At 39.6% G+C, this 15462-nt stretch overlaps 2 protein-coding genes across 2 annotated transcripts; one reads left to right on the top strand and one right to left on the bottom strand.

The window, feature by feature from the left end:
- Window positions 1–5882: 5882 nt before the first annotated feature.
- Window positions 5883–9227, top strand: LOC140778135 (seipin-1). The gene is made up of 2 exons (XM_073122703.1): window positions 5883–6579; window positions 7964–9227. The coding sequence occupies exons 1-2, from the start codon at window positions 5998–6000 to the stop codon at window positions 8648–8650; spliced, it is 1269 nt and encodes a 422-aa protein (XP_072978804.1). The 5' UTR covers window positions 5883–5997; the 3' UTR covers window positions 8651–9227.
- A 146-nt stretch (window positions 9228–9373) lies between these two features.
- Window positions 9374–11070, bottom strand: LOC140778144 (protein CASPARIAN STRIP INTEGRITY FACTOR 2-like). The gene is made up of 3 exons (XM_073122715.1): window positions 10958–11070; window positions 10651–10703; window positions 9374–9751 (listed from the first exon to the last, which is right to left on the bottom strand). The coding sequence occupies exons 1-3, from the start codon at window positions 11031–11033 to the stop codon at window positions 9611–9613; spliced, it is 270 nt and encodes an 89-aa protein (XP_072978816.1). The 5' UTR covers window positions 11034–11070; the 3' UTR covers window positions 9374–9610.
- Window positions 11071–15462: the final 4392 nt, after the last annotated feature.

Below are 15462 nucleotides of genomic sequence, written 5' to 3'. Positions count from 1 at the left end.
AATACCTTTCGGTAGCTCCATTTCATTTAGGTCGTGGCCGAGCAACTAGAGATCTCCTTGTATAGAGATTGATTTGCCATCTTCAACAAGCCACTTGACTCCCTTCCGCAAGCTTTCTCTGACTTGAAGGATAGAGCTCCAAGACCATGAGGCCCTATTCCTTTTAGTGGCCTCTCAGAAAGAGGAGTTAAGAAAGTACCTTGACTTGATGATTCTTGCCTAGAGGCTACCATGCTCAGTGAGTAGTCTCCATGCAAGCTTTGTAATCGAGGCTAAATTAGCCAACTTAGGGTGCCTTATCCCCAGCCCCACTCAGAAGATGGGCTTGCAGCAGTCATCCCATTTCTTAAAATAAAGGTGGCGATTGTGGTCTTTAAAAGCCCATCAGAAATCTCTAATGGTGTTGTTTATGTTTTTAATGATGAATTGAGGAAGACCATTGTTGACATGGAATAGATTGGGACTGAACATAGCACAGACTTGAACAGAATCAATCAACCAGCGTGGGAGAGGTTGTTTAGTTTCCATCCTACCAGTTTGCTTCTTAGTTTTTCTACCACAAGTTTCCTTCATGGGAATTGGTGCTACTAGGGGACTGCCCAGGTATTTTTCTCCCGGAGACAAATGCTTGATTTTGAGGATTCTAGTAACCTGGTCTTTGACTTCAATAGACGTGTATTTGTTGAAGTGGATTGCAGATTTTTCAAGATTTATAGCTTGCCCTGAGGCTTTGCAATATTTATCAAGGACATCTTTCAGAGTAAAGACCTCAAGAGTGGTTGCTTTCCCAAACAAAAGGAGGTCATCTACAAAGAGTAAATGGGTTAGAGTGGGAGCTGTTCGAGCAATCTTGACACCTCCAAGTTTTTTTTTGTAATTGTTTTTCCTCCAGCAATAGAGACAATGCATTTGAGCACATGATAAAAAGATAAGGCGAGAGGGGGCATCCTTGTCAGATGCCTCTAGTCAGCTTGAAATAACCATCTGCAACTCCATTAACATTCACCCCCAATGATGTGGATGTGATGCACGTCATGATAAGGGCTATGAATCCTTTTGGAAACCCATAGAGGTTGAGAGCGTCTTCTACAAAAGCCCATTCCACCCTATCAAAGGCTTTTGATAGGTCAGCTTTAATCATGAAGATGCCCGGCTTGCACTTGGTATACTTAAGGTAGCTGATCATTCCTGAGCAATAATATGGTTGTCAAGTATTTGCTTTCTCGGGACGAATGTATTTTAAGCAGTGGAGATTATCCCAAAAAGAAAAGGTTTTATTCTCAAGGCAATAATCTTGTCAATGACTTTATAGAAGGTGTTGCACAGGCTAATCGGTCCAACAAGGGGAGGGTTGGAATTGATAGGGTGGCTAGCTCGGCGGGATTAGGTTGGTGCGAGAGTGCATCAGCTGTGCCACTCTCCAAACCCTTTTTGTAAACCAAGTCATAGTCATACCCAAGCAACTTGGAGAGCCACCTTTGTTGCGCTGGAGTGCGGATCCTTTGCCCAAGTAAGTAGGGCAAACTACTTTGATTAGTGCGCACTATGAACCACCTTGCGATAAAGTATGGGCGCTACTTGCTAACAGCGTAGATCATGGCTAATATCTCTCGCTCGTACGTCAACAATTGGTGCGACCATTGTGAGAGGGCCTCACTTATGTAGGCTACGAGTCGTCCTTCTTGCATCAAAATTGTGCTTATCCCTGACCCAGATGTGTCACACTCGATAACAAAGGTCTTGGTGAAATCTAGTAGGGCTAACATGGGCGCCTCGATCATGGCTTGCTTGAGTTTTTCAAATGCGCGTTCCATTTTGTCATCCTGCTCGAACTTGCCTTTACGGAGTAGGACAGTCAGCAGGATTGCAATCTTCCCATAGCCCCGGATGAACCGACGGTAGTAGCCGATGAGGCTGAGGAAGCCTCGGAGCTCCTTAGGCATCTTCGGTCGTGGCCAACACATAGGGATGAAAACGGATCGAATATGAATCGGATAGTGCTTAACCCATATCCGGATCCGTATTTTTAGTTCGGATACGGATTCGGATACGGATATTGGACGGATAGCAAAATTTAAAACCATATCCTAACTAAACGGATACGGATAATTTTCGGATAAAGGATCAGATCTTAAACGGATATTGATTAAATTTAAAATAATTATAATATTTTATTTAAATATAATTAACACAAAATTATTAAGAGTTTTACAACAAATAATTTTTTTGTATGTCAAATATATAAAATTAGAAAAATTAATCTCTATAAATAATATATAACGTATTATTAGTAATAATATTAATACTTACTATTTAAATAAGCAAACTAAAAACTGTAAATCATTTAAAAAATATGCGGGTAAACGGATATCCGATATCCGTATCCGAATCCGAAAAATATATCCGACCCGTATCCGAATCCATATCCGAATTTTTTTCAAAAATTCTATCTGTATCCGAATCCGAATCTGAATCAGATAGAAATTTTTAATTCGAATCTGATCCGAGTCGGGTCGAATAGCGGGTCGAGTCGGAGTTAATCCGACCCGTTTTCACCCCTACCAGCACACGATGCTAGCCACCTTCGCGGGATAGGCCTCCAAACTTATGAAAGAGATGAAGTGCCCTAGGTACTCAACTCGTGGCTGCCCCTAAAGGCACTTGCTTTTCTTTACCTTCAGCCTGTGTGCTTATGATATCTCCATGACTATCCGTAGGTGGTGTAGGCGCTCCTCTCTCAATCGACTGTAAACAAGGATGTCATCAAAAAACACCAAACATATTGTCGAAGGAGTGGGTGAAATACATCATTCATCAGCCCTTGAAAAGTTGCCAGGACATTGGTTAGGCCAAAGGGCATTACAAGGAACTCATAATGCCCGTCATGGGTTCGAAAGGCTGTCTTATGAACGTCAGCTACCCAAATCTTAGTTTGGTGATAGCCGGCTCGCAAATCTAGCTTGGTGAAGATAGTGGCACGAGCTAACTCGTCCAATAAGTCCTTGATAACCAGTATCAGATACCGATCCTTATTAGTGATGGCATTTAGTGCTCGGCAATCCACACAGAATTGCCATGAGTTGTCTTTCTTCTGCACTAGTAGCATCGGTGAAGAGTAAGCGCTTTGGCTTGGCTAGATGATAACTTGGTCCAACATCTCTCGTACTAGCCGTGTGATATCATCCTTTTAGGCATGTGGATACTGCTAAGGCCTCACATTCGTTGGTCCAACTCATGGTGTGATCTCGATCCGATGATCGTGGTCTTGGATCGGTGGAGTCAATGTGGCTCTTCAAAGACTTGATCAAACTCTCGGAGAAGTGAGTCCAAATCGACGGCTATTATGTTATCTGGGTTTAGTTCCTCTGTGATTGAGACCAACAGCATCAACAAGCCATGGCAACCAGCTTGTGGTAACCCTGTTAGGGCTTGAAGGCTAGCCCTAGGGTTTGGCCGCAACCCTTTGAGTCAAATTGGTCTCTCCTCATACTTGAAGTCCATCTGCATCATGCCAAAATCAATTAAGATTGGGCCTAAGCCCTGAAGCCATTGAACTCCTAGGACCAAGTCAGCCCCCTTGAGCACCAACTGGTGTAGGTCCAACTAGAACATCTCACCTTGGATCTGCACCTCAATTCCATCGCACCTATTATCGATCCACAAGACTGTGCCATCTCTGATGGCTACATTAAATCCGATGGTTGGAGTCACCCCCAACTCAATTTGTCGCACCAACTTCTCATCCATGAAATTACGTGTGCTGAACGAGTTAATTTGTATCTTAACTCCATGCTTCTTGATCGAACCCTCTACCCGTAGGGTTCGAGGTGCTCGCAAGCCCGAATAGGCATGTAAGCTCAACTTGGCATGCACCTCATCCTTGTGGTCTCTGGCCTCCATATCTGCTACCTCCTCTTCACCGCCCTATGGCTCCATTTCACGCTCCTCATCCCCTCCGAGGAACATAATCGTCGCAAGTTGTTTTCCACACTTGTGGCCTAGAGCAAATTTTTCGTCACAGTAGAAACACAATCTCTTGGCCCTCCTTTCCTCAATTTGTGCTAGGGTTAGCCATTGGGAGAAGCTCTTCCGTTGCCCACCAAAGTCAGTGAGAGGAGCACTAGGTGGTAGGGACTTCTCCCCTTGAGGCCAAGTGGGAGGACCAAATCTAGCATTGCTTGATGGAGCCAGCCGGGATCCTCTCTAGTCTGTAGGGCTCCATGGCATCTTGGAGCTTCTTCGTAGCTGCTTGACCTTCTCCTTCATCATGGCCGCTATGGAAAAGGCCTCCAACAATGTCCTAAGCCTCATGGCCTTGACCTCCGCTTGTATATCAGACCTGAGTCCACTAATGAAGGTGTTGTGGAGGGCTGAGTCTGACCAACTCGATACGCAATTGCAAATTCTCTCAAACTTTTCTTGATAAGCTTGGACCGTGGTCCGTTGAGTTAGCTTAGTCAAGATTGCTTAGAAGTCTTCATACTCAGTTGGACAAGACCGAGTACATAGAGCGGACGCAAACTCATCCCAAAACGGAAATGGTTGAGTTTGTTGTGCTGCTTGGAACCATCTAATCACAATATCCTCTAAGTGGAATGAGGCTATTAAGACCTTCTGGTGGTCTGGGGTCCCTTGGTAGGTGAAGAACTGATCTGCTCGAAAGCCAGACTAGTGGATCGCCTCCCGTGAACTTAAGGAAATCGAGTCGTATGGTCCGAACTTGAGCCCCTACAAATGGCCCATCTTCATGGCTGGCATCCTCGTTCCCTGCATGGGTCCCTTCTACCACATGGAGGGGGGGCCCACTGTGGCATCGGCTCCATGACCCATTGGTTTGGACCATTGCTTGCCCTAGCCATAGGTGGCTCAGGCCAATCTCTGGCTGCAAGTCGCTCAAGGTGTGGTCTTGGTGTAGGCGGTTCATGCCAGGGTCTACCCCGCTCTATTTTGGGCAAGACCCTAGCTGTGGGTGGCTCGGTCCAAGCCTTAGGGGTAGGTGGTTCAGGCCAAGCCCTAGCATTGGCTGGGGTAGAGTTTTAGTGCACCGAACTCCATCTCGTGCGCCTAACCCTAGTGGGTTCATCCATTGGTGTGCACGCCCAAGGGATGGGTCCACCTCAAACCTACGACATCCTCCTCTTCAATCGATTCCGCGTTCATAGGTTCGGGAGCCGTAAGACTCATCTCTATTTTTGCTCGTGAAATCCGTTCATCACGGAGTTCGCGCATAGCGGACATCGTCTCAGCCATGAATGCTTGTATTGGTTGCAAGGATTGAAGCACCACCAGCTAAGATGTCAAGAGTTGTGGGGTCGGCGATTTCGGTGGTGGATTTGTGCTCTCAAGTAGTCGGGTAATCGTCGTCGGTGGTGGATCCCTAGCCATAGAAGTCTCACCGGTTACTCTTGCTGTCATCCCTCATGTGATTGTCATCTGGTCCGAGGATAATGACGGCTCTAATACCAAATTGTTATGAACCACTAGAGATGATCTGCGACAAGGGAGTGTAGCCTTTGATTAGGGTGAATAATGGTGGATAGAGAAGGTAGAAGGAGGGATGATGGAGATGATGATGGTGGGGAAGATGATGGGCAGCGATAACTAGGCTTGTCTTAAGGGATGTCATGACTTATTTAGACTTACCTTAATGACTCACATGACTAAACTAGATTTACCTAAATCATCCATCCAACAAAGAGCATAAAGATATAAAATAAATGAAGAAAGAAAAGAACAAAAAAAAAGACCCGATTAAATTATTAAGTTTTAGGGTAGATGATTTCAGTAAATAAGTTTATAAGGAGACCTATTTTGGTCAAATTTCGTTAGGATTCTGAATCATCTCTTCCTTAAGCTGACACGTGCGAACGCTCTGCAGCAACTTCCCTGCTACTTGTCCTCACAGAGCTACACGGCTTCCATAGCTACAACGATGCATCCCGCGCCACCACCCTTAAACCATCCAAACCACACCATTTCCACCATTTAGAGCTCCAAATGGATCAAGAAACCCACCAAGCTCGACGCCACCGTCACGGGACGACGGTCGCCCCTCAAGAAGAAGAATCTTACAAGAAAGAAGACGATGAATTGTTATACTCCCAAGACAAAGACGACGGCCAACTCTTCGCCCTCGCCACCCCCGCAGGGTGGTTCGTCCAATTCATCGCCTTCCAAGTCGAGCTCATCGCCGCCGCAGTCCTTTACCTCTTCTCCCCCTTCGCTGCCCTCCTCTCGGAATCCAAGGCCGTTCCGGCCCGCGTCGCCCGCCGCGGCGTTTCGCTCTTGCGCCGCGTCGCCTTCGGCTTCCTCGGCGCCGCCTACGCCGCCGCCGTCCTCATCGCCGTCTTGGTTGTCGCTGTAGTACTTGGGGTTGGTGTTGTGAGGCTATGGGTGGATGAGCCCGTGCATGCCCACAAGAGTCTCTACTTTGATTACACCAATCCGCACCCGACCGCGGTCGTCAGGCTCGGCGGCGGCCCAAAGACGAGGGCGGTGCCGCCGGGACATACTGTTAGGGTGTTGCTTGTGTTGGTCATGCCGGAGTCGGATTACAACCGCCGGATTGGCGTGTTTCAGGTGAGCTTTAATTAAGTGTTTAAATATCTTTTTGGTGCTTTTGTTTTTTTTTTTTTTGTTGATTTTTTTGATTTTTTTTTTATCATAAGAGTTGTAATTTATGTATCCTGGTATTCAACCTAATACCTGAGCATCATATGTTATGTCACCTTGATCATAATTTGGAATTGGGTTTATGGCTCCTTATTCAAATATCGACTTTTTCTATATTTACGGCATATTTGTAACTTAGAATTATAGTATGTAAATGATACGTGTATAGACAATAGTGAATTACTCCCTTTTCCTATAATTTTGCTATCTTTATTAGGAATTCAAGATCAATCTCAATAGGTTTTAGCCTGTAGTCTTTCTATAGTCTGCGGGTTAATAATTTTTGGTTGGGTAAAAATAACGAAATTACAAGGTTGTCACACTCTAAGGGTGTAAACTTGTCGAAACTATATATTGTTTTTAAGCCAAAGATGGATACCAGAGGTCAACCATTAGTTTATAAATTCGAGCCTACGTTTTTTAGCCAACAATATGGAGGAGAAATATTGTGACCATTTAAATTCGGGGCTAGTTTTTGAGCCAACTACATGGAGGAGATCAAAAATCTTTTGATTCTTGCTTCTAGCTAAAGAGGAAAGGTAAAAACTTGTATCTCATGCATGATATTATATCATGTGAGTGGAATCAGAATTCTAATAAAAATCCGTTTCATCTATCTAAACAGTGTGGTATCAGCAACCAAACATAAGTCAATTAGAAATTTGAGTACTAGTGCAAACATAGGAAGAAGTGTCTAAGAGTAAAGAAGTCCATATATATCGAGGAAGCTTGCATCACCTGTAGAGCTTAAGCTCGTGATTTCTATGTTCAAGTTATCACATCTCTACTACAGTGGGGATGCAACCACTACAATAAGCTTCTTTGAATTAAGCAAACCAACTTCAGTAGTGCTTCTAGGAACCCTCTCTAATCAAGCCTTCAATAGCAAGATGTGAGAGAGAGAGAGAGAGAGAGAGAGAGAGAGAGAGAGAGAGAGAGAGAGAGAGAGAGAGAGAGAGAGAGAGAGAGAGAGAGAGAGAGAGAGAGAGACCCAAAGCCCACTTTTGTGGCCCAGAGAGAACACTTAAAAAGAATTATTAATTACTTGGTTACCAAAGCAACTTTGGGTCTAAGTGAACCCAAACCAAACTAACCCATTTATAGTAGTCAATAGATAAGTTTAATATCAGAAAATCTATAGAGGAGACCAAATACATAGCTCTCAACTGCTCATATTTATTTGAATAGCTGCAAGAGAAATCTTGGAAGCAATGAAATTATTTAGTAGCTACATTTCGGCTCATAGTACTAACTGCATTGTTCTCAAACTCTCTCTCTCTCTCTCTCTCAGGTAACTGCAGAGGTTATGACACATAATGGAGATATTATAGCATCATCAAGCCAGCCATGCATCCTAAGGTTCAGAAGCCTCCCTATTCGACTAACGCGAACATTTCTAATGGGCATCCCTCTTTTGGTTGGTATATGCAGTGAAAGCCAGACGATAACTATGGAAATTCTTCAATACAAAGAAAGCCGTCAGAAGACTGAACTACTCAGAGTGAGGTTAAAACCAAGAGCTCTAACCACTGATCTACCACAGCTATATGCATCAGAGATGGTCATCTCATCAAAGCTTCCCTGGGGAAAAGAAATAGTACACAACTGGAAGTGGACTTTCTACGTGTGGATCTCTCTTCACATGTACATATTGCTTCTGATCATTTTGCTCTGCTGTGTCAAACCATCGGTTTTCTTTAGGCCCAGAAGTTACCCAATTGAGAAGCCGCCTCCTGAAGTTGGTGGGCTTTTGAGGGATGGTTATGGGAGAGAGGGTGAGACGTCGGATGAGTTCTTGAGTAGTATGAGGAGGTGGCGCGAGAGGAGGAGCAAGAGAAAGGCACAGTTAGTGCATGCAAGAACGCCGGAGCTCGTCGAGAGTTCTGCTTCAGGTGTTGCTGGCGGCGGAGCGAGCGAGGTCATCGATGATTCGGGTGACTTTGCGGCCTCGGAGTCGTCGGAGTGCGTCGGAGGTTAAGTTTTCATCGTAGATTGCATTTCACATGCAGGTCGACTTGCTACTTTTGTTTAGACTTGGCATGTGGGTAATTTTCCTTAGTTTTTACCTTTTAGTTTTTGCTGCATCCCCATTCTCTAACTTTGGGGTATTTGTATAAACAAAATCTTTAATTTTCAACAAAAATAGGTCCCTTTTGTGTCTCTTATATTAATTATATGAATTTTATATTTAAAATATGAATCTAACCTCATTTTATTATTATTAAAATTTAAGCTTTGTTTTTTTTCTTCAAATAGCCTTTAATTTGTGCTTGACACAATCCGTTTCTTAGTTTGATATCAGGGTAATTCATAGATTACAACATATGATTTGCTTCTATTATCATCAGACAATTACAAACAACACCTTATTTATAAATAGAATCTTATACTTTTATTTTATTTTAAATTACTTTTAACTCACTTCTCTAGTATGATCTTTGGTTATATTAATCTTATAGAACCAGTGCTTGGATACTAATTTAGTATTTTAGAGGCTTGATTTGGTCCGTAAATAAATAGCTTTATTTAGATAATGAAAACAGAAGTAAAATTTTATCTTGATTTTATTCCTAAGAGTTGAGAGTATCAGTAGAGCTATTATTCTTGAGCTAATATTGTACTGCCTAGAAACAAAATGCTTAAAGAAAAGCAGAGAATATTTGACACTACAAGTGGAAACAAAGTGAATAAAATGGCTAAATAAGAGAACTAATTTTTTATGCATTATTCATATAAACCTCCCTGATGTTGCTGATGAAGTATATAATACAAACTACTATACATACTCTTTTACTTAATTATACACTGCTTATCTCTATGCAGCATTAACTTCCTATACTGTGAACATCTTATGTTTCCAAACCCATCCATCCATGGATATATATTTATATATATATATCTATCTATCTCACTAGTTCTTCTTTAGAGAGGCCACATATCAGTTTGGTATAAGCTTGAAAGGAGGTTTGGAAAGAGAGGGAGAAGGATTGTATCTCCCATAGTCATTTGTCTTGACCATTAGGATTCTGGGATGAACAATAACTGCATCTTCTTGTTCCAAAACAATCTCCAATGAATCCTGCCATGAAATCTAAAGCATCTTAGTGACATTTTGAGGACTCATAACACTTAAATTTTTTTTATTAAAGGGAGGTTTATAAAAAAAAAATCCTACTTCTTGTGTTCATTATTGTTAACAACCTATCTAGAGTATTACATAAAAAATACGTACCTTACCGGTCGTCTAATTTAGACAAAATTATATTTTACCCCGTTATAGTTGGGCTTGAATTTATTTCACCTTCCTATAGTTTTATTTTGTCACTTTACTTTCTTATAATTATATTCAAATTAAAATTATTATTTTGTTCATCATATTTGACCATAATACAATTTAAAAGATACTTATTATAAACAAAGTTATAGAGCCTTGATGAGCTTTTTAATACATCAAAAATAATATCGGTTGAATTTCATATGATAAAAGATAAATAACAAATATATATATATATATAATGTATTTGAGATTATTTTAGATGCGTTCAAATGCTTATTTAATTTTCTACGACTTTATCACTAATAAGAATCTTTAAATTTAACTTGTAGTTTATTAAATATATTAAAAAAGTAACAATTGTACTTTAGTGTTGACCACTAAGTGGTAAATTGACACAAATAAAATTATAAAGGGTGAAATAAATTTAAACTTTATCACATAGAAGTAAAATATAATTTTTCCTATAATTTAACTAAATATTTTTGGTGTTTTAGTTTAAAGATGATGAAATATTCTCGATACCATATGCAGTCGTTAGATTATTAAATTTATATAATTCAGTAATGATAAATAGCCATTCGATATATAAGGTGTATAATGATAATAAAAGTAAAAAATTAGGATTTTTTTTTACATGATTTTCTTTCATTAAATTACACATCACTAGCAGTCAAGCAACAAATAAACGGAGAAATTGATACCTCTGCAGTGATTTCCTGTTCACTAATTTCAGTCATTAACTTCCGGTTCCCAACTGCGACAAAGGATTTCTATGATAGTTAGGAATAATTAAGCTATTATTTAAAAAAAAAAGAAAAGAAAATATTGCCATCTTTCTTAGGCTAATATGTTGCTACCATTATGCTTCCAAGTATATAACCAAAATGCAACATATTAAAATTAAGATACTTATCTATATATATATATAAGCAATTTAGAAGTTCACAAGCAATAGTAGTATACCAACTAAGGAGTGAGAGAGAAACAAAACTATTTGTAGAAGCCAACCTGCAAGTGAAATTGAATGCAGCGAGGCTAAGATGAGGAGGAGAAGACTTGCTTTCTTAAGTGTCATGACACCCATCTTGACAAAGATTTCCTCTTATCCTTCCCCCCACTTTATAGAAGGATCACTGAATAAGAGAATGCAACACTTTGCTGTCTTTTGGAACTTGAATATTAGAAAGGTAAAGTTAATGGTAATCACTTTCTCCATGCCATCTGACTGTGAAGTCAATAGTGTTAGTGGGATGTAATTGATTACACCAATAGTTTAAGGTTGCTGTTAGATTCCCTCCTATACATCGTTATAACCTTTTCCTTCTCCTTTGCCAGTCAAAAGAACATGATAGCCGATTGTTAGCACTTAAAAGTTTAAAGTAAATAAAGAATAAAACTATATGTCATGCTTGAATTCAGTACAAAAAGGAACAAGACAATGAATGCAATGGCCACTGAAATAATTGAGGATATATAGTGATGCTTAGCCCCTATATATATATATGCAGTGTTGTAAGAGTGCTTCTTTATTGACAAGCATGACTGGGCAAATGGAACAAAGTAGAAGGATATTTTATATTTGGAAATGCAGCAAAAAGGGATAAGAAAACTTTGTCCAAGAGTAGTGCTCCTAATCATCCTTAACGATAAGAGCATGAAGCCAAAAACACTCTTAAAGGGACAACAGTGGAGAATAAAGTGGAATCCATTTGCATGTTTTAAATCATCCTCATGCTTTCTTGCTAGATGGTGGATCTTACGATAAGACTTGTTTAGTTATACTGTCTACAAGAAAGTTTCTCCTTTTTTTCTAATCAGTGTTCAAAAACTTGAGGAGTTCAATAAACTCGGAAAGCTTATAACTCGGTGCAAGACTAAATTAAACTCTATCAAACTTGGCGAGAGTCCGGTCATGTTTAGTGATAATCTTACCCCACTTTTTATTGCTTAAACCTCCACATACGTATGACCTTATATGAAGGACGGTGATACGATTCGGACTTCACCGAGTCATTCCGAGCATGGATACACCTTACAAGAGTCTTTTCTTATTATGTTAGTTTTTTTATTAAAAAAAATAAGGTTTCTATAGGTTGCGTTCGAACGGGGGAGAATACATTCGAACGCCTTTGCGAACGCCTATAGGCATTCACATCGACAAATAACGCAAATTGTGCGTTCGAACGCGCTCGACCCCATTCGAATGCCCGCGTGCGAACGCCTACATGCATTCACATCGACAAAGAACACAATTTATGCGTTCGAACGTGTTCAACCCCGTTTGAATGCGATCAGCAGAAATCCACTATTTCTAGGGTTAATAATTGTCATTTATAGCTTATTTGGTTAGTCTCTTTAGGTGTAGATGGCAACCAAAAAGGAAATGATCAATGAATTAAGTTTCTTGCCCTAATCTTCTTTCTCTCTTCCCTCTGGTTCCCTCATCTCATGGCTCTGCCGCCTCTAGCCTCCCTCGACCGACAACTCACCCTAGTCCCTTAGAGCCCACTCCTCCCCCTTCTTCAAATCTCTCCCTACTTTTGCCTTAACCCTTTTCACTATCTATAATCCTTCTCCACTATCTTCCTTACCGGTGCCACCCATTACCGTCGGCCTACCACCTCCATATTCCACCTAGGATCCCATGCTCCCATCCACGAATCTAAAATCACGTTCTAATCTAAATTTTATAGATCGAACTCCCTGATGTTTGCCCACTTATCCGAAGATATCTCTAGATATCACTATCCAAATAACCCGAAATTAGATTCGTTGAAAAGCTCTTTTCCAGGGCTACGACCTATCAAAATTTCAAGTTGATCCAACGGTTATATCTTCAGGAATCTCCTTCTAAAGTTCCGTGCAAGGTCCTGCCTAGATCTGATAACGAGATAGAACAAACCTAATTCAAGGAATATCGTATTAGATGGTATGTACTATACTTATCTCAAGCTACACATCTCTCATACATACATGCATACATACATAGATGCTAATATAGTAAGATGTTTAATCTAGACTTTAAGCTATGTGCGTAGCCAAACAATTTCTCCAAACTAAATGTCGTTGAGATTTGCTCTAAACGGTCGCGTTGCCGAACTGCTTTTCCAAACCAACTGCACCACATAACCATTAACATAGTCGAGTCCTTGAGCTGAACCACCAAATAATTTTCTCCATAATAATTATTTGAGGTTGGAATCGATCACATGGCCTCCATAGTTATGGGAGAGGGTACCTACTAACTCTACTAGAGTTGGTTGGTGCATACATGTATACATGCATATATAGGAGTCTTAAGTTTGTCTCCACTCAGTTGACCTTCAAGTCCAATCTTATTTTTGAGTTGTTGAACATTGTTTCTAATAGAAACCCTATTTGATTCATCATATCCTTTTGATAAAACCTATGATGTGTTCAGATAAACTCTCAAGCTATATAGTAAGAAATAAAGTACGGATAAGTTAGGTAAGTTTTTTGAGAAAATAAGTATCCCCCATTAAATTAAGAATAATGTTTAACGATTACGTAATTGAGAGAATAAAATAAAATAACATTTAGATGGATACTAAATCTCCTAGCTTGGCAAAATGGAACTAATATGCTGCTTAAATCCAGTTAGCATTAAAAACTCCTTTGTTGAAATTTTTGGTTTGATTCCTTCCCTTCCACAACAACTGCCAATCTTAACCTTAATTCTCAAGGTTTCGTTTTATAGCTTCTTCTTGCACACATGCACAACCAATTATCTACTTCTCTCATGTCCTTCACCATGCCTTAGTGTTCATTGCAAATAGAGGGACGAGTAGGATCATTTGTGAAATCGACCCGAAGATCCTAATTGAGGAGTCTTTAGTGCATCAAAAACATTATTCTTTAAGTGCAGAGAACTAATATCTAATTTTGACCTCTATAATTTTATAATTAACTATAAATAATGTAATTGAACTATCGATTGGGTAGTCGGAGTGATCAGTAAAGTTAGAGTGAATAGTGTTCCTCATTATACTTTTATACTTAAGATAGAGTGAATAGTGTTCCTCCTTCTGTTTTGATTTGTATCCTTCATTTTTGACACTTCTGGAGCTATGACTCCGATAGTATAATAAATCCTAATTGATTTAGCATTTCCTTTTTAATAAATAAAACCTTTTTCTTCGTGCCATGTCGCTATAGTAAAGGATGCTAACAATTTGATGCAACAGTGACGATCATGCACAAAAGAAAAAAAAAACCTGGTTTTCCTTTGTAATCTTCATGCAGGCCCCATTTTCTAATTGAGCAATTAAACTCTAATACAATTATTGTTAGAGAAATTTGTGAAGTAGAGTAGAATCAAGACAGAAATTTGAGTTTATAAGACAATATGCTAGAAAGTTTCCTTTAAAATAGTAATTTTCTCACCAAAGTATAGATGGACTCTTGGAAATTCTATCAATAGGATATAATGCCTTCACAATCAAGTTTTCAAAGACTGTACTTTTAAAAATTTGGGGACTAATCACCGACCTAAAGATCAAAAAAAAAAAATTGATATAAATGCTTTTGTACAAAGAAATGAGGATCATGAGTATGATTACTTTATTTAGATGCTATCTACCTCTTTATTTAAAGGGTTAAATATATTTTACCCCCCACCCTCCCTACTTATGCCTAAAATCACTTTATCTCTTTGTACTTTGAAAAGTCTCAAACTAGTCCTTGTATTTATGACTAAAGTGATACTATCATATTTACTGTCTAACTTAACGAGGAGTGGCCAAATAACTTTTAAAGCCAGCTGTCGGGATTATTTCCATCTATATATAATTTTTTAAGGACCAAACTACCCTTCCCTCTTATATAAGGCTAGAAATTTAGGAAAGGAGAGAAATCAAAATAAAAATTTAGGTTGATAAGGCAAAAGGTTTCCTTTAAAATTACAAATTTCTCCACTAAGGTACAAACGGACTCTTAAAAATTCTATCTCTAAGATATAATGCCTTCGCAATTAAATTTCTAAGTACTATACTTCTAAGAAACTTGAAGACTAATCATCAACCGAAAGATCAAGAAAAACATTGAAGTCAATGCTTTTATATGAAGAAAAATATTGAATTCCACCTTTTATATTCCAACACTATCAAATTCATGGGCCAGTCAATATAATTTGCCCACCTATTTGTTGCCTTAACCATACTAAGATAGTCACTAAAGACCCAACAGTCTTCATGATTTAGGAAATTCGCCACTGTCTTTAGGCCCTCCAGCAGACCTAGAGCTTCACCTATTAAGGTATTGGGGCACTGTTCCAAATAGATGCTCTTAGCAATACATAATTTGTTTGAGTAATTAAAAAGTGAGATGCGGAAGCCTCCCAAATTGTTGCCTCTCCATGAAGCATTGACTTAGCACACCAAATCATTGTCTTGCGGCTTCTCCTAGTCTAGGTGATAGGCTACATTTGGGTCCACAATACCATGCATAACCACTTATTGAGCACTTAAACCTTTCACTGTCTTTAGATGCTATCT

This window comes from Typha angustifolia, chromosome 3 (assembly GCF_048772165.1).
Source record: "Typha angustifolia cultivar Huaian chromosome 3, ASM4877216v1, whole genome shotgun sequence".
NCBI classification, from domain to species: Eukaryota; Viridiplantae; Streptophyta; class Magnoliopsida; order Poales; family Typhaceae; genus Typha; species Typha angustifolia.
Note: the sequence above shows the minus strand (reverse complement) of the source record. Positions and strands in the feature narration are given on the sequence as shown.